Source organism: Bactrocera dorsalis, chromosome 5 (assembly GCF_023373825.1).
Source record: "Bactrocera dorsalis isolate Fly_Bdor chromosome 5, ASM2337382v1, whole genome shotgun sequence".
Classification (NCBI taxonomy): Eukaryota; Metazoa; Arthropoda; class Insecta; order Diptera; family Tephritidae; genus Bactrocera; species Bactrocera dorsalis.
This window is the reverse complement of record NC_064307.1, coordinates 71,416,562-71,439,147: the sequence shown is the minus strand read 5'-3', so window position 1 is coordinate 71,439,147 and position 22,586 is coordinate 71,416,562. Positions and strand designations below refer to the sequence as shown.

At 34.6% G+C, this 22,586-nt stretch overlaps 1 protein-coding gene across 20 annotated transcripts in view; it reads right to left on the bottom strand.

Moving 5' to 3' along the window:
- The window catches only part of LOC105229482 (CUGBP Elav-like family member 4), an 823,207-nt gene that overhangs the window by 6,686 nt on the left and 793,935 nt on the right, over positions 1-22,586 (bottom strand). For 18 of the 20 annotated variants that reach the window (XM_049458193.1, XM_049458189.1, XM_049458192.1 and 15 more), the window contains 4 exons: positions 5,673-5,816; positions 4,347-4,605; positions 3,576-3,674; positions 641-718 (listed from right to left, as the gene is read on the bottom strand). In XM_049458193.1, the coding sequence (XP_049314150.1) occupies positions 641-718; positions 3,576-3,674; positions 4,347-4,605; positions 5,673-5,816 (580 nt within the window). The remainder of the gene's footprint in view (positions 1-640; positions 719-3,575; positions 3,675-4,346; positions 4,606-5,672; positions 5,817-22,586) is intronic. The other 2 variants (XM_049458200.1, XM_049458194.1) reach the window with 1 other exon arrangement.

Sequence of the window (22,586 nt, the reverse complement as noted above, 5' to 3'; positions counted from 1 at the left end):
TTTTATATGCAATGTAAAGACTGGAGACTTATGTGATGTTTCATTGAATGCTTACAATTTTATGCAATATTTATATAAGTCTATATACATATATTGGCACACATACTACAATTATATTTCTACATTTATATTATAAAAAGCAGAAGTATAAAAAAAAATAATTAAAAAAATATATTTATATCATTATAAAACAGCTTTTATTCCTAATTAAATAATTACATATACATATATCAACAATTATTTACAATTCATTACAAAATAGTTAATCCGCGTACAGCAAAGCTCACAAATCACAAAAAAAGCACGCCGGTAATTATAAAGAAAATTATCCGTAAATAAGTTACTATAAAATGAAAAAAAAATGAAGAATTAAATGAGTTGAAAATATTTACAAACACAAAAACTAAATGGCTTATGCGCGTTTTTTTACAATCCGCCCATTTCAATACATATTCTTCAGCCAATAAATATTACAGCACACAAATCAGTTGTTACTAACAAATTAGCATTTTATGTGATTAAATGAAATAATTAAAAATAATAATAAAAATTTACTACAAAAAAATATAAATATAAACATTTAAGTAAAGAAAAAAGTACACAAACAAAAAAAAAAACATTTACATGAAAAACTGCTTACCTTCACGTTGAGTGGGTGCAACCGCCGCTAGAGGTGGTGGTAAAGCTTGTGGAAATTGTCCATAAACGGCGGGAAAGGCTGCATTATATAAATAATTTTTGTTGTTGGTTTGTTGTTTGTTTTTTGGTTTTGCGTTTTGTACACATACATAAATATATATAGATATAGATATATATCGAGTAATCGAAACATTTATGAGACAACACAACGTTTATATAATGTGTAATATATGTAATTGGGAGATGAAAAAATCAAACGAAACAAATGAAAAAAGAAACGGAAAAAGTAGAGAAAACACATTAAAATCACACAATATAAAAATCAAAGTTAATGATTTTGAACAATATTAATATACGTCTTGGCTACTATATAAATACATATTAATAAATATTGTTGTATAGTAGATACGGTAATAACGCACAAAAAAAATTAATTATAATTTACGCTGATATTAATTTTTATTTGTTCATAATAATTGTATTTATATGTGTACGAAAGGTAGGTTAATACATAAATTGGGAAGTGAAAACAACAGTCGCAGCTTATGCAAGGCATATGTAAGGAGGTTGAGAATTAACAAAAAATGTATCTACTTAGAATTTGTAATGCTTATAAATCTCAATGCCAGTAAAATTTTTGGAAAGCTTTTAAAAGAGTTTTTAGCAGCTTTTGAAAGAAAGCTCAATTTTTTTTCGTTTTTATTCCAAAGTTTATATTTCTTGTTGCGAGTGAAGATTTTAAAAAGCTTTTTAAGTGAAACTCGGCAGTTTTTAAAATCTTTTGAAATAATGCTCAATATTTTAATAAAAGTATATCATTTGTATTTCTAAAATGTATATTTCTTATTGTCAGTGAAATTTTTGAAAAGCTTTTCAAATGAAGCTCAGCAGTTTTTAAAAGCTTTAGAAGTAAATAGGTAGTAAAATTACAATTGCTTTTAGGAAGTACTTTTATAAAAGGTATTTTATTTGAATTTGTATTGTTTATGCAAATAAACTAAAGCGTTTGAAGTAAAGCTCAGTGGCTTTTAAAAACCTTTGAAATACAGCTCAGTATAACTACAGAATGAAAGTAAGCTATATTGCTTTAATTTTTTATAGATCTCTAAAAATGCTTACTTGGAAAAGCTCAAAATATTTTAAAAGTTCTTGTAATAGAGATCTGTAGTTTTTATAAAAATATATATTTCATTTATATCTATATAGATTTAAAGGTTTTTGTACGTACAATTTTTCAAAGGGATTTTTAATATCTTTCGAAATAAAGCTGAGTTGAACTACAAATCATAGCGAAAGTTCTAAGCTGTCATGCTGTTACTCTTCTATAGATCTCTTAAAAAGCTACTGAAATATGCAAGTAGGTAAAAAAATCTCACGTTTTGAAAAGCTTTTTAAAAAAGCTCAGTGATTACTTAGAGAAATTTCTAAATCTTTTACGAGTGTCTACATTAAGAAAGTTTAAGCTTTTTTGCTTTCACTTTTTATAGGCTTGTCAAAAACCTTGCTTTAATGTCATAAAAGACTTACAATATTATATTCGAGAGAGATATGTATGTGTTACAAGTGAAAGCTCTAATATGAAAGTTTGAAGTAAGACGAGTATTGAAAATTTTTTACCATAATTTTATTGCTAATAATGAACTTTCATGTAATTAGTCCAACAGTATACTTTTATTTTTTTAAATTTGCTTTGAAAATAATCTAAAAATACAAAAAATCGCATTTTTTTCTTTCAATATATATTTAATTGTCATTTATTCCTCATAACTCAAGACATAAGTATTTGTGACTGTTATTTTTGCTGCCCACAACCTTTCGCCGTTTCGCCATGATATTGTTAAACCATTAAACACTTAACAGCAATATCGAAATGTTCTTTACATTAATTTAAACATAAAAAATTACAATAACAAAAACAATTATGAATTACAAATAGTTGGTAGTTGGCAATAAGTAACACTTAAAAAATTATTACGAGTGACCAAATATTGAATGCCATATTATACCTATGGAGTATGACAAGGCGTTCAAGGAATTATGTTATATAATTAAAAAATATTAACAAATTAACTAAGTGAATAAAAAAACGTTTAAAAATATATTTTTTATACATATTCGATACTAAATTAAATAAAAAAAATGTAAAACCTTATTTTTTTTAATAAACTCTCCACGCTTTAGTAGCAACAATAATTTCGTTATATAAAAAAATCAAATTTAAATCGTAAAATATAATCACCAACAATGAAACGAAAGAAGGCATAAATTGACTTAGAACAACCATATAGTTTTAATAAATATTGCGCTGAGCTAACAATTAATATATTTATATAATTGTTTATGGCATGACACAACAATTAAATAACAATGAAATAGAGAACGAGGAATGAGTGTGACTGTCACAATTACATAAAAAAAGAATCCATTAATGAATTTCATAATAACAACAAGAGTGAAAACTCACAATCTTCTTAAGTTTCCAAAAAATAGCCTGTAAAATGAAATTTGAAAAATGAATGAAAAAAATAAACTGAAAGGACTGATGTGTAACGCATAAAGTCATATAGAAAGAAAAATAAAAATTAAAAAGTTACAACAGCTAAAATTGTATAGCAGAATAAGTGATAATGGTGTGATGGACGAGAACTTAAATTAACTATGACGTTTGAAATGGTAAACTCATAAAAAGTTTATACTATAAAATAACCTTAAATAATATACCCTAAATTCATATGTATATATGGTAATAAGAAAGCTAAATAGTTGCATTTATTGTTGTAGAAATTATAAATTAATTATAATATATTTTGTTTCTAACTGAATATATTTTTTAACATATTTTTTTTTAATGCATAATAACTAACTCATAACTAATCGAAAGCTTGCTGAAGCTTATTTTGAGCTTTTTTCATGTCAAAATGACATTTCGTACTTACCAACTCCTGGAAATGGTGGCATTCCAGTGAAGGCATGCTGTAAGGCGGCAGCATCACCATTAGGCAGACCTTGTGGTGGAATCGTTAAATGGAGTGGATCTGTGAGGGAAGAGTGAAATAATTTAAGGTCAGAGTGGTTATATGGAAAAACAGTGAAATAATTTAAAAATAAGTGAAAATGAGTTTAAGTTGAAAATGAATTGAATTGAATGAATTTACGTTGGAAAGAAAAGACTAAGCTAACAAATATTTGTGGAAATTATCTTAATTTATTATAGTACACTAAAAAGTAATTGAACTCTACGAATATTTTGTCGGACTCGTAAAAAACTTATTTTAATTTAAAAAAGTCTCACATGTTTTTATAACTTTTGTTATTTGGAAAGCTCAGACCTTGGTGAAAGCACGGAAGTATGGAAGCTTAAGCTGACAAGGCTGAAAAAGCTCTAAAGCTTATACTAATATCTTACTAAAACTATTTTTAAAAATTTATTAAAGCTAAATATCAAAAAGTCAGTTATCGAATATAAATTAAAGCTGAACCATCGCCATTATTTAACCCCTTTAACCGAATTCTAGCTTTTTTTTTATCAAAAAATTGATTTTAAAATCGTTTCTACAGCTTATATTTCCTCTCATTGCCTTTATTAACCCATCCTTCTGGTAGTTTATTTATGTACTTTTAAGCATCTTCAAGCAAATATTTGCTTGTAGTGATATAATATTTGTATGTATGCTCTAGAGCTTTATGAACTTATATGCGTTACTTACGTCCCGGGAATGCCGTTTGCGGAATGCCATTCGTAAAGACGCCATCAGCAGCGGCGGCGGCTGCTGCGGCCGCTGCAGCAGCGGGTTGTCCATTTGGCGTTTGAGCGCCCATATTGAAATTGGGCATGGTCGGTGAGGGCAGCGATGGTTGACCGGTGCCATTTAAGCCATGAGGTATTTGCGTTGCCAACGCGGCCATCGGATTCATATACGAGCCGGGTGCAGTGGCAGCGGCGGCCATTAAAGCAGCTTGCTGTTGCTATAGTTGTAATAAAAAAGCGAAGAAGAGGTTGTATAAAAGGCACGTTATATAAGACACAATGCATTAAAATGAAAGCGAAAAAAGGGAAAACAAATGCAAACAACTATAAATGAAATGAGTGAATGGATGAGAAACGGAAATGCTAAAGTATGCAGATGATGAAGTTGTGCGCATAAATAAGGCAAGCAATTGGCGATCACGGGCGAGAGACAGAGAGAGAGTGAGAGGGCATTGTGTTAATGTGCAGCGCACGGCGGAAGTGGTTAGCGGTATGTGAAAGTGTGACAAAAGCGGGGCCAAGGGAAGTGGTGGTGACGTTGAGCGTGATGCATTCACGGTAACGAGGCTGCGCGTTGCTGGCAGTTGCACTTAAATTGGTTTTGCAACAAAAGTAGCAATAAAAATGCACAATTTACGATGCGCAACGTGTGAGGGGGCAGCATGGCACGCTGCTGGGGTATGGCTACTAACAGCGCCGCGTAGTGTATGCACTGCGCTGCCGACCAACATCAACACCAATGTCGCCGTTATTTAATGCACTTTACGTGACGCTGATTTGCACTGAAGTTGCGGCTGTTGTGCTGCTTGTTGTTGTAGCCATTATTGAACGGCTTTTGCATTGTTTTCGTTTTCGCACCCACAGCATGCACGGGTGCGTGTGTGTTTGTGGGTTGCAATAAAATAGTGCGCCTTTTGTTTTGTCATTTTATGCGTAGCACAACAACAACAGCGCCAACCAAAGGCACAAAAACAAAAAAGCAAGTGCCATTAACAATAAAAGTAAGTGCAAAACAATGCACACAACAACAACAACGCAACCGAAATCAATTACTCTGCATTGTATTTTGCAAAGATTTTTTATTGCCGCATAACTTTTGGCTTTTTTTTCACTCTCGTTCTGGCGTTTTTATGTTTTTATTTACGCAACTCTTTTACATTATCTCCATTGTGTGCGCTGCATGTTTGCATACTTTATATTGTTGTTGTTTAATCATTACTGCATTGCGCTTATTGGCTTGGTTCATGAGTGTGCGTATATGTGTCTGTCTGCATGTCGTACTTACCTGCGCATAAGCTCCATATGGTCCAAATTGATTAAAGACAAAGGGATTAAGTAAATTCATATGACCCGCCATTTGTTGCATACGTCGTATCTGTCGCTCCTTCTCAGTATCGGCAAATTTCACAACAAGACTGGAGGAAGCACCCTGTGGCGCATGTTGACATGTAAATAAAATGAAAGCAGAGAAAATAAGAGCAAAGATTAAAAATGTGCAGTGTACGTTTATATAACACATATCGATAGTTAAAACGCACACATACAGGCGCAAATATGCATCAGTATGAAGGCAGAAAATCATATAATGCGGTATTATGTAAAAAGTATAAAGGAAATAAATAAAAGGCACTCTTAAGTCGACTTCGAGCCGATTAAAGTGCGGGTGGCGGCAGCTGCTGCGAGGTATACTCGCTGATTACTGACGGAAGTTGATTGACGGCAGCACGATTTTAATCTATTTTGATTTAAAGCGTAACGACTTTGCGTAATTAAATTTCTGATAGCTATAGATATAATGAAAGCTAACAAACGTTATAAACATCAAGATTTTTTTAGTGTTTTTGCAAAATTTGTTAATGAGTGTGAAAATTGAAAAAAAAGTTGAAAGAGTATAGGTTTTGCAATTAGTAGCTTTCACCTTTTTGACGTTAGTGGAAAGCTTTCGTACTAAAAAGCTTTGATTGAAAGTGAAGAGCTTTATTGTTTCACTACTCGCTACTGTTACAAAAAAAGCTTTGCTCTACAAACTTTTTCAAAGCTTAAACAAGCTTTTTATTACAGAGTTATTCATCAAAGAAAGCTTAAATGAGCTTTTTATTAAAGAGTTATAAAGCGTAGCGGATTATTACAGAAAAAGCATTATATTACCACCTGTGCAAAAGCTTAAACGCTTAAAGCTATTTAGCGAACTGTAAATCTTAGCTCTGAGAATTTTCGTATGGTTCTGGTCTTAAACTCGCAATAATTAAAAACTTTGGACTGCGATAGCTTTAATACAAATTGAGCGATCCGAATCAAGTTCATGTAGAAGAAAAGTTGTTTATTTGACAACACAATTTTACTAACTGCAAGCTTTACATTTTTCAAATTTAAATATACCTTGAGTGATCTGCATAAAAGCTTTTTGGAAAAAAGTTCGAAAAACCATTCATTACAAGAATGATAATGTTTATATTTGCAAATTCTTTTCAAAGCTTTCAATATTTTAATATGCTTGTTTGAAAAATTTCGTTAAATCATTTATCGTGAAAACCATGTTTAATATTTCAATTTGCAAAGCTTTTTAAAAGCTTTATTAAAAAGCTTTAGTTAAACAAATGTTTAAATTTTAAATCAGACTTTTTGAGGATTGTCTTCCATAATGTGACTTCGCAAGTTTCCAAAGTTTTTTAAAAGCTTTATAATAAGGCTTTAGCAAAGTAAATTTTTTGGCATTGAAAGATAGCTTTTGAGGACTGTATTTCATTAATTAATTAATTTTTAATAATTTATCAATTTTGCAAAAATTTTTAAAAGTTTTATAATAAAGCACATTTATAAACCTTGAGTGAGAGGTTTTGCAGGCTGTTTTCCTTTAAATTAATTAGCAAATTTACAAATCTTCAAAAAAGCAAAACATTTATAGAAAGCTTTCGAAAACTACGTTGCATTAATTCACTACTCTTAGGAATATTATGAAATAATAATAAAAAGCTTACTGTTTTTCATTCACTGCACTTAAATACTAAATTAATCACTTCAAGTTCTATACAAGACTGTGTGGTAAATGCGTGGGCTTACCTGCAAAGTATTAAATAAAAATAACAAGAAATCATAGCAACTTAATATCATTGTCACATTGATTAATGCGTATTGTAAAATCCTTTGGCAACACAATAGCCTCTTTTAATTACAACACAACAATGAAATGAAAACAACAACAACAAATAGCTATGACGCATGTGACAGTTATGTCAATAAATTGAATCGCATAATTATAAGTGAAATGCAGACGTGCCAGCACACACATAGTTCCACATATGGGTGCTTGTGTGTAGTGTGCAAAAAGGCGCTGCTGCAAATTTTGCTATTGATTTGCAAAAATTTCTATGGGGATGAGTTGCAATTACGCAGAATTTCGTGGCTCGGTATGAATGCATATGTTCGTGCGGGTGTGAGTGTTGAATTGCAACATGCGCCGTGCGCTATGCTATTATTATGCTAATTAATAGACAACACTAATATGTGAGACGGGTTTGCCAAGCAACGCATACGGAAGCGTAGACGTGTTGGCGTGTGTATATCGAATTGCCACAGGAACGGTCTGACTACTGAGCGTACATACTGCTAACGAATGCAAACTGAAGACATTCACTTCGTAATCATTTATTTCTATTCGATTTCAAAGCGGCAACAAGCAGGCAACACCAAACGGCTGTAAGAGGAGAAAGAGGCGCGCTACAATTGCTGGTCACAGCATGAGGAAGCGTCTGTGTGGGAGTCGTTACAATAATTGCTACACATTTGTGTGTGTATGTGTATATACATACATGTTGGCTCACGTATGGTGTGGTGTGTTGTGCCTGCTTGCGCACACATAAATAAGCGGCTTACAAATATGAAATACAAAAGCACTCAGTATGCAATTATTTTGATATTTACTTAAAAATAAATAATAATAATATTTCATGCTGCCACACCCAGCTGCAGCAATGTCACTACTGGCAATGTCTGTAAGCTTGTAATTTTCCATGCCTGCGTGTGTGTGTTGGCGTGTTGGCATGATTATAAGCGAGAATATACCTGCATGTATAAAATATTCACACACACTCACAAATATGTATACATATACATATGTATGTGTAAGCTTTTATAAGCACACATGTCTGTATGAGTGATACAAGCACAATGTGCTCAAACATTTTCCTATTTGCTTTGAATGGCACACTTCAAGGCGCACCCACGCATTGACGAATGTTCATTCACAAAACAAAAAAATAAAAAATAAAATAAAATGCTTGGAAAATATACATACCTACATACATAAGTGCGCATAAATGCCTTTTCGAATACATATGCTCACCATTTCACTTGTCATCCACTATTTATTTATGCTCTTCGGTAGGTAAAAGAAAATTATAAGCGGATTTAATGCTTGCTTTTCAAATAACAATAAAGTACCGTACTTGTGCTGTAATATGTACATATTTGTATGTGTGCACAGCTTAGTTAGTTTTTATAGAAAATATATTCCTTTGAAGTTACGGTAGCGTGAAAGCTTATGCACACATGATTTCAGCTTTTAAAATTAAGATTTAAGAACTTCACATTTGCTTTAAATATGCTTGAAAAATTCTTGGCAATTTATGAAAATGTAAGGTAAATGTAATGTAAGCTTGGATGTAGTCCGATGACGGTCATTTATGAATTCATAATTTTTTTTTGTACTTACATATGTAGGAACTCGCATACCAAGTGTCATCATTTTATTTCAATATTTACTCAAGTTACAGCTTGCACGGACGAACGAACGGACAGATAGACAGCCACCTGGATTTTAATTGATCTAGTAATCCTGATCACTTATTTATATATAACCCTATGTACATATATCTATCCCGATTAGTTTTAGGTGATACGTACAGCCGACAGATGAACAAAACTATTATACTCTGTAACAATATATTGCAATAGCCTAAAAACAAAGCAGTCACTTTTTATTAGCATTTATGTTAACAAACTATTTAAAATTGCTGTTAAAATCACGGGCAAAGAACAATACAATGTAACTTGTTCGGTTTATGCTACTGCAAACTTGACGAGTGATTCGTTTTTGTTACAGCATGCACAACAGCATGTAGTGCATTTGCACAAGCAAACGGAGTTGTTGTCTCGTAATCACGAAGCAGTGGAGCAGCACTGCAGAAAATCATAAGCGCAACGCAACGACCGAATGATATTCATGTTCGTTAACATTCTCTGTGTATGATAATCGTGTGTCGGTAAGTGCGCGTCGGTTCATGATCGCGCTCAAAGTATGTGAAAAATTAATAAATTAATCATTTAGTGAAGTTTTTTTGAGTTTTATTTAAAAATTCTTCCAGTTTGTTAATGTAAAGTGAAAGTGTGTGTGTTTATTAACTGAAGTGAAATGGTTGCAAATGCAATTTAGCAAAGCGGTGCACAATGTGTTTGTTTGGCAAACATGCCTCAGCATGCTCGTATGAAAAATGTTGTTTTTCTCGAAGATTCTGCGCGTTATGAATGAAGCAGATATATAAGTAGTAGTAAATGAAAGTTCAGTGGGAAGCTAATCAATATTGGTGATAATAAATTGTTTTTATTGTTCGAACGTAGCGTTTAAAATATCCGTCGTATGTTTAATAAAAAAAATTAAATATGTATGTGCAGGCAATAATAAAGATATGGGTGTGGAAAAAATATGCTACTAAATTATTTTATTTACTAAGCGATATCTTCTTCTTAATATATAAACAGGAGCGGAAATTCTCTCTCCCCTCCCTGTATGGCAGCTATAAATATTATATATTATTTTTTAAATAAAACTTTAAGTCAGCAACTGTAATTCTCTATATTTGCATACTCATTGAATTTAAAACGCTGTTGCGTCAACTATTTGCGCAACTTTTGCATAAAAACAAAATTTTTCAATTACAAAACGTTTTAATCGCATGCAACTTAAAAATAGTAAAACAACTTGGTAACAACAACGCAACAACGTCAACATCAAAGAGGTGATAAATCACACTTTGCAACATTTACGCCTATTTCCAGCACCGCTGATTGCATGTTGCACACAACGCGCGGAGTTGTACCGTAAATGTGCAGGTGTATTTGCCATTTTCCTGTGTGGCGCCTGCTGTTATGCTCCAATTTTTTCGTCGGCAATTATTTACCTCATACATACATATGTGTAACTTTTATGACGAAGGCTGAAGTTTTTGCCCTTATGCCTGTTAACTGCCAACCGAAAGCCCGGCGCTAAGCATGCTTGCAACGGCAACACCTTCACCGTTTTTAATTACGTCATACAAGTAGTCGTGGCAGTGTTTGTGTTTGGCTATGCATGCATGTTGCTGCTATGTTTATCGCAAATGCGCGTCACATTTTGTGTGACAAAGAGCAACAGTCACGAATTTCATACCAAGCACCTACATAGGTGCCGCCGTAGCAGCACCACAGGCGGTAGTCATCAAATAAACCGGTCAAATGCCTGCTTATTGCCGGTTCGTTTTAGCTTGAGTTGACGTGTACACGCCGTTTTGTATGCTTTAAATTAGCCAAAGTGTGAAAGTGTCATGTTACGAAATATGATATTAACACCCATATGAACGCAATATATTGCATACATGTAGGCGCCGCACTTATTTTGCATTATATGCTTGCAAATGTTGGAGGTTTTGTAGTTTGATGCCTGTGACGTGTGAAATGCGCACACAACAGCTCGGCTTAGAAAAGGACGTATACATTTGGCGTTTGTTTATTTGCGTGTCGGTGAATATGTAGTCATTTTTGCTTGTGAGTTAATTTTAATCTTGTGAAAATTGTGCTGTAAGTGCCACTCATTTCACACTTCAATTTACGATAAAGAATTAGCGAAACTGGATGTGCAGCAGGTACTGGTAGCAGTGCTCTTACTACTTAATGAATCTATTATGAACATTTTGTACGCTTAAAGAACTTATGGTCTTTTCGCACAAGAATTAATTAATAAGTTAACCGGTCTTTGCTCTATTGAGACCTTGAGGAGCCACTTTAGACAGCTTTATAAGGTTAAAATTCCAAGGTCTTGCATAAAATAAATTTTTCTACTTGGTTCAGCTAAATTTTATTTGAGTGAAACTCCCATACTCAGTCTTATAATAGGATTAGGAGTTGGTACTTAAATAATCCAAATAAACTTTATACTATCAGTAAAAATTATGGGAAAAAATTGTTTACGGAAAAACGATTTGCCATTAGCGACTAAAAACTGCGATTGGACTAAAAGAAATCGAACTGAAAAACCATTTTTTTTATGCAACAAAAATATTCATGTTTCATGTGCTCGCCAATGCATTAGTTTATGCAACCGCCTAAAAGCACGCTATAGGCGTTTTTCATGTGTTCTTAACAGCCAATTTATTTGCAGTAAAAATTATTTATTTCTCAATTAAAACAATATGTCACACCCAAAGTGTTTTAAGCATACACATAGGCGCATAAAGTATTTTTTCGCATAAAAACGTTAAACTATTAAATAAAAATCACTGCCTCAACGCGCAAAAAAATATATTTTGCTTTAATTTTTTCGCTTTTGTGTTGCCTACATTTACGCGCTGCAGCGAATTGCATACAAATTCCATACGTGTATGTTTTTTTCTTGCATTTTGCATGTTGGCAAATTTGTCGTGGCAAATTTGTGAAACCATAACTATAAGCGACCGGTGGACCCACGGCTGATGGCGGTCACCAAGCATATTGGCGCTTCAAAATGGAAAAAGCCAAAATAATTGCGGAGTAAAAGGCAAAATAAAAGCTTATGCCCCTTTTAGGCGCTGACAAATCACACAATAAAGTCGTACGCATGGCAATTTTAAACACTCGCTACGCCGAATGCACGCGGCCGAGTGTATTTGCATATTTTCAAATGCAAAACGAAAAAAACGGCGAGGCTGAAGTAAATGCGCTACACAAAACGCAGTCGTTGCTGGTTGCCCTTGTTGCACAGCTCGCAACCGCGCGGTTCTCGTACGCCTGAGTGAGTTATAGCATTTTGCACTGCTGCAAATAGTATGCAACAGTCAGTGGAGCCAACAAAATATGCCACCAAAGGGCGGTGCACCTAGTCCGTTGCATATAAGAGTATAAAATAATTCGTGGCACGAAAGTCATGTTAACATGTCCCCAGCGTGTACATATGCTTTGTGCAGCGCTGAGTGTGTGTATATGTAAAATGGTACGTGGCGCGTACACCACCACAGCGTCACCAGCTATTTCGCATGCGGTCTGTTTGTGTATTGCTGTAGGTTTACCCACGTGCCACGCATGCCGAGGCAAATGAGCTGGCAACGATGAAGACGATAACGACGCCAATGCCACCACTACCATTACAACAAAAACTACAAAAGACTAAAAAACATTGCCGACAACAAGCAGCATGCTTTGGTTGTCGCTCCAAAGCTACACACACATACACGAATGCACAGATTTTCGAATATCAACCAAAGGGTACACTGCTTAAAATATCCTCCAAGCTCGCGCTGCTGTATTTGCGCAGCCTCTGATATTATTACTGATTGCATGCATGCACTCCGCCGTCTGTCTGCCTGTCTGTTAGTCGGCTACTGGCGCCTGTTGCACTAGTTGTAGTGGCTGTGTTAGTACCCATGTTGCAGCTGCCAGTTTTTGGTGTGCAATCAGTTTATTATATTCACAAGCGTAGAGGCGTGCTGATGGCAAAGGTGGGTAGGTAGTTGACGCGAGTCGCACACGAGTGTTGGTATCAGCGACCAGTTTAACGAGCGGTTAGGGTAGGCACAGTGGCTGAGTGGAGCACCAAGTGTGGCAGCTTAAAAAACTTAAAATTTTAGATGATGTTTTTCTAATTTTTTCCTTAAAAGTTATATAGAAGTTGAGTGAATTTTTACTAAATTAAAAAAAAAATTCATTCGTCGATTTGTAAGTTTGTAGTTCTCGTTTGGTTTATAAAAAAAGTGTATTATATTCTGAATAACACGAATTTGGAAATGTCGGAGACTCAGTGAAATAAATACATATATAAATGAGCAGCATGACAAGCTGAGTCGATTTGATCTTCTACGCCAGTCTGTCAGTTTTCTCCTTTCGTCCGTCTTAATATACACAAAATTATCGCTCAGTTTTTGAGATATCGATATGAAATTTTGCACACGTACTTTTCTTCCAAAGTAGCCGTTCAGTCGTCGGAATCTCTCAGATCTGACCACTATATCATATAGCTGTCATACGAACTGAACGAAATCAAGTGCTTGTATAGAAAACTTTCTGATTTGGCGAGATAGTTTCATTAAATTCGACCTCAGCAATTGATTAAAGAAATAATGTAATCTCTGAAGAAATTTTTCATATCGGATATTTATAAAATTTAGCTGCCATACAAATTGAACGATCGGAATGAAGATCTTGTAAGGAATTTTTTGTATATGTGAAAGATATTATAGGTTCCGAGAACTCAAAGTCACCGCATTTTCTTGTTTATACCATCTAGTTAGCAAATTTCATTCAGCATATTTCATAAGCTCCTAAAAGCATATTAAACAAGTAATATGTTTTAACATCTTTCATTTTCTTTATATCGCCTTAATTGTTGCAATAAAAGCTTATCTTAAGAGATTTCATACCATAAGAAAAAGAGGAAAAAGGGTGTTATGAACTGAAAAAAATTCCGATTTTCACGAAAGGGTATATTTAGTCTAAAAAAAATACCCTTTAATTGAGTACTTCTTCATAAATGCTTCACTGTGCTTCATCATATATGTATATTTAAATACAAGTCGCTATATACATACATATATGTATATTTGCATGTATATCTAGCTAGCACGAATTGTTATCGACTGCTTGAACAATAGTCACCGAAGCAGTTAAGACACACCAAAAAAAGCGTTGCAAAAGCACAGGATGTGCCTGTGGCTTTTGCACAGCCATTAGTGAGGCACAAATCAGGCGCATATGCGGCGACAAACAAATGCATATTTAAAGGCGCACAATAAGAGCAACAGCAGCGTACACATACATACACATATATAAATGTAAGCAGCTATAGTAAAAGTGCTTAAAAATAGGAACCTGTCGCTGCGCCGGCAAAATCACAGCGGGTAAAAGTGCTTACAGTGCTGCTTTGTCGTGTGCTTTTACATGTGTATGTGCAACTATGTATACCTGTATTTACATACATATGTCTGTCTATATCTCTACTTGAAATTTTCGCATACAGTCTGCCTATCAGCACTTTGCTGGTAATATTCCCAGCACGATTGCTTGTTGCCGGCCTTGCTGTTATCCGTTGGGGCAACCAACAGGTTTACTGCCGAGCTTGGCTTGTTTTTGGTGCAACCTTTTGCTGTTGTAGTTTTGCATATCACTGATCCTGTTGGGATATAGTTCGCACACAAAATCATGTACTTATGGAGAGCACACATATGCATGTGTATGCGTATGTCAGCTGTTTTTGCGGTACCTCTACCAGTAGTTACCGCCTTTTTGTGTGCCCGAAAAAATATTTTTAAAATAAATGCATGCGGATTTTATTACAAGCCACAATAGTGTTGCTGTTATTTACAATAATTTGTTATTTTTGTTGTTCCTTTTGCTTTTGTGTCACTATGTTGGCTGTTGGCGTCAGACAAATTACATTTTAAATGCACTTTTGTGCCACAAATAAATACATTTTCGCGCAAACACATATAAATGTTGACCATGTAGTGCACAAATTGGTGTTAACGGTGAAAGGTATTGGTGTAAGTGCATGTGTGTGTAATTGGATGTATTTGTAAAGTCTGAGAAATTAATTGCGCTAACAGGGGTGTGCTTGATAACTCGTAATTGTGTCTAATGTTTACATTAAAGCTTGTTTGGATATTGGAGTAAATTTTAAGGCTAATATAATATAAATAATAAAATATAAAAAAATTGAAAATTTTTTAAATTTTGTTTTGTAATTTAAAGAGAGTGAGAAAGTTAAAGGCAGCAACTTAGTGAACTAAAAGATATACAAATTTGTTTTAATCAATAAAAGACAAAAATTGTTGCATATTTCAAGGCGCCATATTTTTGTTTGTGAATTACTAAAAATTATTGCATATATTTTTCTTTTTGCTGTGCAATATATTAAAATTGCTTGCAGTTTCTGACCACTGTGAGCACTTTTTCAATATTTTTTTTTTATTTTTGGTTCCACTTCTCCATTTTCTTATTTTTATTTAGTTTAATACTTTCAACCCAAAAGCACATAAATCTTCCCGCACAGATTGCGCGCTTACTCACTGGCTGCCAGTCAGCAGCAGAAATGCAGCCCCTCATTATTGACTTCCTGATTGCTTGTAAAGTAAACGCCTCATGGCAAATAAACAACGCCCAATTCGACACTTTCAATATTAAAGTCACTTGAAACTTTGCCAACACAACAGTGGCAGCGAACGTGGCAGCAACAACACACACATAGCATACCATACAAAAGGGCCGGCAGCAACGGTTGGCAATTGAAAAACATTGAAGCGAAAAAATTACGCCCCGAAAAAATTGCCCAAAAAGGAATAAGTCAAAGCACATTAAAAAACAATAAAATTATTAGGTACTTGAGTCCAAATAGCAAAAACAAAGAGTGCAAAGTAGCAGCCAGAGTATGAAAATAATAAAAATGGCATAGCACAAATGAAAGTCAAAAACATGTTGCACTTGGCGTTTTGGCCTGGCGAAATGTTGGCTTGTGTGTGTGCATCAGGGCGAATTGCCAGCCAGGCGGCGGCGGTGGCAGGCCGAGCTAATAGCGTCACGTTTGCCAGCCGGGAATGTGCAAGCCGCCATTTGCTTCGGCTTGCCGCCGCTATAGCGCCGGCCAAGTAAGCAAGTGGCATGCAACATGCGATTGCTGCCAAACGTGTGCCGTATGCTCAGTCGGCTGTGCCTTTGTGGCACATTGCCTGTTGCATGCAACAGCGCCGTTGTTCGTACGTTCGCTCGTATGTTTGCCCGCCGTACATTTGCTTGTGCTCGTTGGCTTGCAACGAACAACGTGTTGAATTTTTCATTTCATTTGCGGATATTTCAACTTCAATGGGATTTTCGTGTTTTGGCAACACTTGCCACTTTGTGTTGTCGTTAGTAGCTCACTCATAGCGGCTGACTGCTTGGCTGGCATTCGCCGTTTGCCATTTGCCATTTGCTAGCTGCTTGCCACTTTGCCACATGCTATGCCAATGCAAGTGTTGCATGTGTATATGTGTGTGTGTGTTTTGGTGAAGTAAGTTCTCCTTTGGCAGTCATTTATGCGCCTCAACGGACGGAAACGGAAGTTGGAACTTCCTAAGCATATATTGCGGTTGTTTGTGTGTGTTCATACTTTGTAACAAGAACAACAACGAGAACTTCAACAACACTGTAGCACTAATATAGTGCATACTGGCAACAATGTGGCAAGTTGAATGATGATGCGCTTTAGCGTTGAGGTTAAAGTGGTGTAATTTAATAATGAAATATGTAGAATGTAAAATTACCCGCGTATAGGTGTGTGTCTGAGTGTGTGTTTATGCACGCTAGCTTAATTTGCCGACGATTATGCGCCTCCAATTATGCAACAAAATTGGATATGAATTAAATTTTGTGGTTTAAAGCTTTACTAATTCATCATTAGTGTTTAGCGGGTTTGAACATCATTGCATTTGTGGTTAATTTTCCTTTTTACATGCCATTACGAAATTAATAAATAATTGTGCTGGATTTCAGCTAATTGAAAAACTAACTGTGGCTATATCAGATGTCTTTAAAATAATTAATGAGCTATATTTTTGTAACCAATAGTGAAAACAACTGTTACTAGTTGGCAAGTTAAGATATTTGGATTAAACAACAAGAAAAATTTCTATATAGCGCCTGGAAGTAGACTTTACAGTTATGAAATTCCAAGAAGATAATATTTTTAGTGATATTTTATTTTTCTAAATTCTTTGTTATACTTAAGGTTGAACCTCGAATAATTTTAATTATTTTTTTGCACTCTTTTAGGCGCACGCTTTTCTAGAAATTAAAAAATAAATTACAATCACAATATTTTTATGTATACAGCCGCTTGGCTATTTGTTACTGATTTCAAAAACAAGAAAAATTTGCATAAACCGCCTAAAAGTATACTCTTATTGTGGGTTGCAAGAAGAATATTTATTTTGATAAACCAATTTTACTTTCTTTTGCTTGGAAAGTTTTAATTTACTAGATTTCTTTCCAAATTTTAAGCTAAATTTCGAAGTATTTTAATAATTTATTGCCTACTTATAGGCGCACGACTGTTCTTACCAATAAAAGGAAAAAAGCAAGCACTATGTTGCAATCACCAAATATATTTCAAAAAGCTTGAGAATTATGTTACGAATTGTAACATCAAGAAATTACATGGCGCCTAAAAGTATGCTTTTCATACATTAAGGAAATGATTTTTGTTTGTGTGCTTTCACAAAAATACTCATTTATTTTTTAGAAATTACTCATAATTATACATAAGCTTCATAGAAAAGTATTTGCATATTATTCTTGGAACGGTGATAATTCTGAAGCTCCTCAATATATTGATTTCCAAACCCAGGCAGCTTTAAAAATATAGTTTAATGAATTTCCATAAAATATTTGTGCAATTAAAAATTAGAAATGCACGTGCATCAGCGAAATAACTATTAGCCAAATTGGCGCCTTTGTGTATGCTACATTTTTTTAACTTTATGAAATTCAAAAGTGCGCTTAAATTTTCTGAGACTAGTATGTAGTTCTAACTCATTATAATGCATTATATCTATAATACATATGTACAAAATATTAGCAAGTCTATACTTTCAAAGAAAAACAATTGCGATTTTAAGTTTCCGAAACTGCACATTTCGCGCTCGACAGACTTTTTCAATTAAAATGCATTTATGCGTAGTCATATTAAAATTAATTTCAGCGATTTTTCCAACTAACTCCACTTTGAACATTTCCCGCAAACTTCTTTACAACTTTTTCGCTACGACAATCACCGATATGTCACACTCAACAAAACTTGCTGTTGCGGCAACAGAATTAATTACAAATTCATTGTCGCATTTGAAATTTTTCGGTTGTCAACAGCGATTGAGATGAATAGATTTGCCCGCCAGAGTGCAGCAGTAATAGACTTTTTCGATTTTACGCTACTACAAGTCACTGCCATATACACACACACAGCCATAGTGGTACCGCAAATGTTGCCAGTATGACTTCACTCCACTATTAGTTGGTCGCGTTTAATCTTTTCCGCCAAATAAATCACTCAATTGAAGTGAAAAAACAGTCAAATTAGTGTAATTCCCGCAGCGATATGGTTACAAGCGACAGCGCACACACCCACACGCACATATCTACTAAAGCTGCCATATACTTTCATACGCACATATACTGCACTTGCCGAAAAGTTTTTGCCACTAAATTGCAAAAAAATTTAGTAAGTCGTAGAAAAGCGGCAACTGCCAAAAGTAGTCGGTAAGTATGTGTGCGCCGCAGTAGTGGCAGTAGACTCTAGTCGCTTAACTTTCTGCTTAGCGTCGAAGTTCAGTTCAAGAAAAAATCTCAAATGAAAAATAAGTTGAAAAATATATTACAACGCCGAGAAAAATGCTGCCATTACGCGCTTTGCATGGCTACGTGTATGTGTCTGTGTGTGGCATGCAACATAATATGGCGACGTTGGCGAATGTGGCGCAACTTGCGCCTCATTGCATGCTGTTTTGCCGGCGTGGCCTGGCTGCCAGTGGATTTCGTATATTTCACGTCTTGCCACTTGTAAAACCGCATCAAAAGGCAAAATACTGGCAGTGCACCCCTTTGCCAACACTTCGCACAAATTCTTTTAGCTAAATCCGCTTTAGCTCAATCCCTCACCGTCTTAGCCTTTATGCAAAATTCATGACGGAGAAAATCGTAGCGCACGCGTCTGTGTTCTTGTTGCCTTTTTTGTTGGAGTACAGTCGTCTGCTGCTTGCAGTCCATTCAGCTTAAATGCTGTCGTCATTGTGCTGGCAATGAAAGTACTCAACCACCAAACCACCGGCAAGCTTTTACAACTCCTTGTCAACTAAGCAACGCCGCGTCGGCGATGTAACGGCGCGGGAAGCGGTTGCGCCTCGCGCATAAACTTATTTAATTCACTACGTTTTTTGCAATTTAATTCAATTACATTAAAAAAGTTTTGTCAGCTTTGTATGCTGTGCGCTCTATTTGCATTGCACGCTTTTAGGCGTCTAAGTTTGTAGTCAGCGTTTGCATTTAAAATGCTTTAAAGGAAATAAATGCCATTGTTTAAATGGTTGTTTCCAGAAAAAAATTATCAGCTGTTGGAGTTAAAAGTTTGTACGCAGGTAAAGAAATCGGCGAGCTTTGCGGTTTCTAACTTAGCCTAATGTTCTTACTTTGTAAGCTTTTTATTACATATTCTTTAACAAACTTGTAGCTGTTTGTCAATGAAGCTCAATCGAAATATGAAAGTTTGAGCATGTTGGGTAAAACTTAGCTTAATTGAACCGTAAATAACAAATGATAATTAACATTACACAAAGGGTTGAAGCTTTTAAGCTTTTAGAAGTGAATGTTTCTGATTATTTATAAAATTTTCTGGTTTCTGTTTAATGAAAATTTTAAATTTGTATAATGGAAATTATTAATATTATATGCGAAAATTATATTTATAAATCAAATCGAGAAAGCTTTTAGAGCTTTCAGTAAACTGTTTCAATAATGTACAGCATTTTATGGGTAGTGCTTAATAAATGTGTGAAGATGAAAATACTTAATACTATATTTTTAGATGTCATATGTAAAATAAATTAAAATAGCTTTTGGAGCTTTTAGTAATGTCTTTCGAGGTAGTTTACACGATTCTGTGCTTACATATTAAAAATCAGCTGTACTATTTTGCATTAAATAAATTAAATCAAGAAAGCTTTCGAAGCTTTTAGTAATGTCTTGCTAATGCTTGCACGTTAAATCTCTTGAGAATATACTCGTAGTATCTCAGCTTCTTGAGCTTTATGGAGGTTATTAGTATTATTTAAAAAAGTTTTTAGAGCTTTCATAGGCTGTTTCAAGATATTCTATATCTATCTGAAAAATGGAAATTATTAGTTCTCTTTTGGTAAGATATGTATGTATACAAATAAAAAGCTCTTCGGAAAGCTTTCTTCAAGGTTGATAATCGAGAAAGCTTAATAGATTATGTGTGTTTTTTATATATACACAATATCCAATATTATATGATTTAGAGGAAGCAACTTTAGATTTAGCCGAAAGCTTTTAAAGGCTCTAAAATTAAAGCGTTTTATAAAGTTTTCTTAATATTAGTAAATAGGAAAGCTGTATTATCTTAAAAAAATGACTTTAAAAATGCGCAAGGGTTTTAAAAGTTCCAAAGCCAAAAAAGTTGTATTAACAATTATGAAAGTTAAAGCTATGATAAACATTAATAATTAAAATTTTATTTTTTTTTTCAAAAGAATGCCTTTAAATAAAGCAGCAAACTAATAAAAGCTTTTAAAAGCTCTAAAGTTTGAGCGATATGTTAAAGCAACATTTGTTTAACATTTTTAGGTAACTGAACTAACTTAAAATTTGCTTGTGTGTTTAAATTTGTGTTCACCAACCTTAGCAGCAAACGTTTAATTACTTTTCACGAGATTTACATTTAGCAACACTCACTAATTCAATGAGCGTGTCAAGTTAAGTTTTTAATCAAGTGACGATTCACTTAGTTCATACACATTTACTGTTCATATATTGCGCAACTAAATACATATGCGTTATTTTGTGTTACAACAACAAATACATCGGAAACACAAAAGCACACACAGCAAAAAGCTCTTCATGTACATTTGCCCCCGGCAACTAACTAACCAACTCTTACCTTAATTGAATTGCAGCTGCGTCACCTTCTAAACGAATTCAATCAATAAAATTCAATGCTGTTTACGGCCAAGCAAACGGAGGAGGGGAGCATGCTGCAGATAAAGCACCAGAACCACAAAGTTGTAGTAAACAAAAGCCCTTGCGACTACTTGTTTGAGTACCCCTGACTTGTCGTAATGTTGCCTCTAGCTTTCACATTTTGCTTTTCCTTTTTACGCTAAGCTTTTCTTCACATTTGTTTTCATTTTTAAAGTGTCCGTGTATGTTTTTGCCAGCACTTCAATCTCTCAATCACATTAAATTACTTGCACTCAGGCGATAACATTACGCCAACACATACACACACATGCACGTACACATACGCGTCCTTATTATTTACTACCACAGCTGCACAGCGCTGCTGCTTATGTGTGACACATTGTTGTAGCATACTTTTAGGTATTGTTATATGGTGTGCGATAAATACATTTTGTACTTTATGTATCTCGTCATAGTTGTTGCTAATGTTTGTATGTATTTGTTGTTAAATCCTGTTTTTCTTTAGCTGAGTGTTGGTGAGGTGCGACAAAGGCCTGCAGATATGTTAGTATATCCTCATGTGTGCAGAAGCTGAGCTTAGTATGTGTGTGTCTTAATGCTGTTTCTACTTACAACTCTTTACAGGCAGACAACAAAAACTAGTCGCACAACAAAGTCGTCAACTTTTCAAAACTTTTGTCAGGATATCAAAGAAAACTCCAATATTCGAACGTTACTCAATAAATTGTGTAGAAATTAGTAGACGGAAGCAACAAAGTCTAGCCAGAGTGTGGAGAAATATATGTACTATATATGTATATGTACACAAGTTTTTGGTGTAGTTGTTGTGTTGCCAAGGCTGCTCAAAAGCCTAGCCTTGCATCTACCATTGATGGGTATGACGATACAATGCAGCTTCTTCACCATTGTCGTAACACATAAGCAGGCAGAGAGCGATCTTTTTTAACCTCCAACTCTCTAACGCTGCTGTAACGTACCTTTTTCATTGTTGTTGTATTGTAATTTTGCTAAAATTCTCATTTGCTTGAGTAAAAGTTGACATGTAGCCGCAGTAACAGCAAAATCATGCATAGCATAAGCAACCATGCAGCCAGTGAAGCGCATCGTCCTTGCCACAAGATATGCCTCATCCTTTGCTGCCACATGTATTGTCTTGTCTAACCCCATGCAACCAGCAACGCTGCTGCCATGTGCTGTCAAAGCCCATTTATGCCTACAGTTATCTGTGCAAAACGGCAAA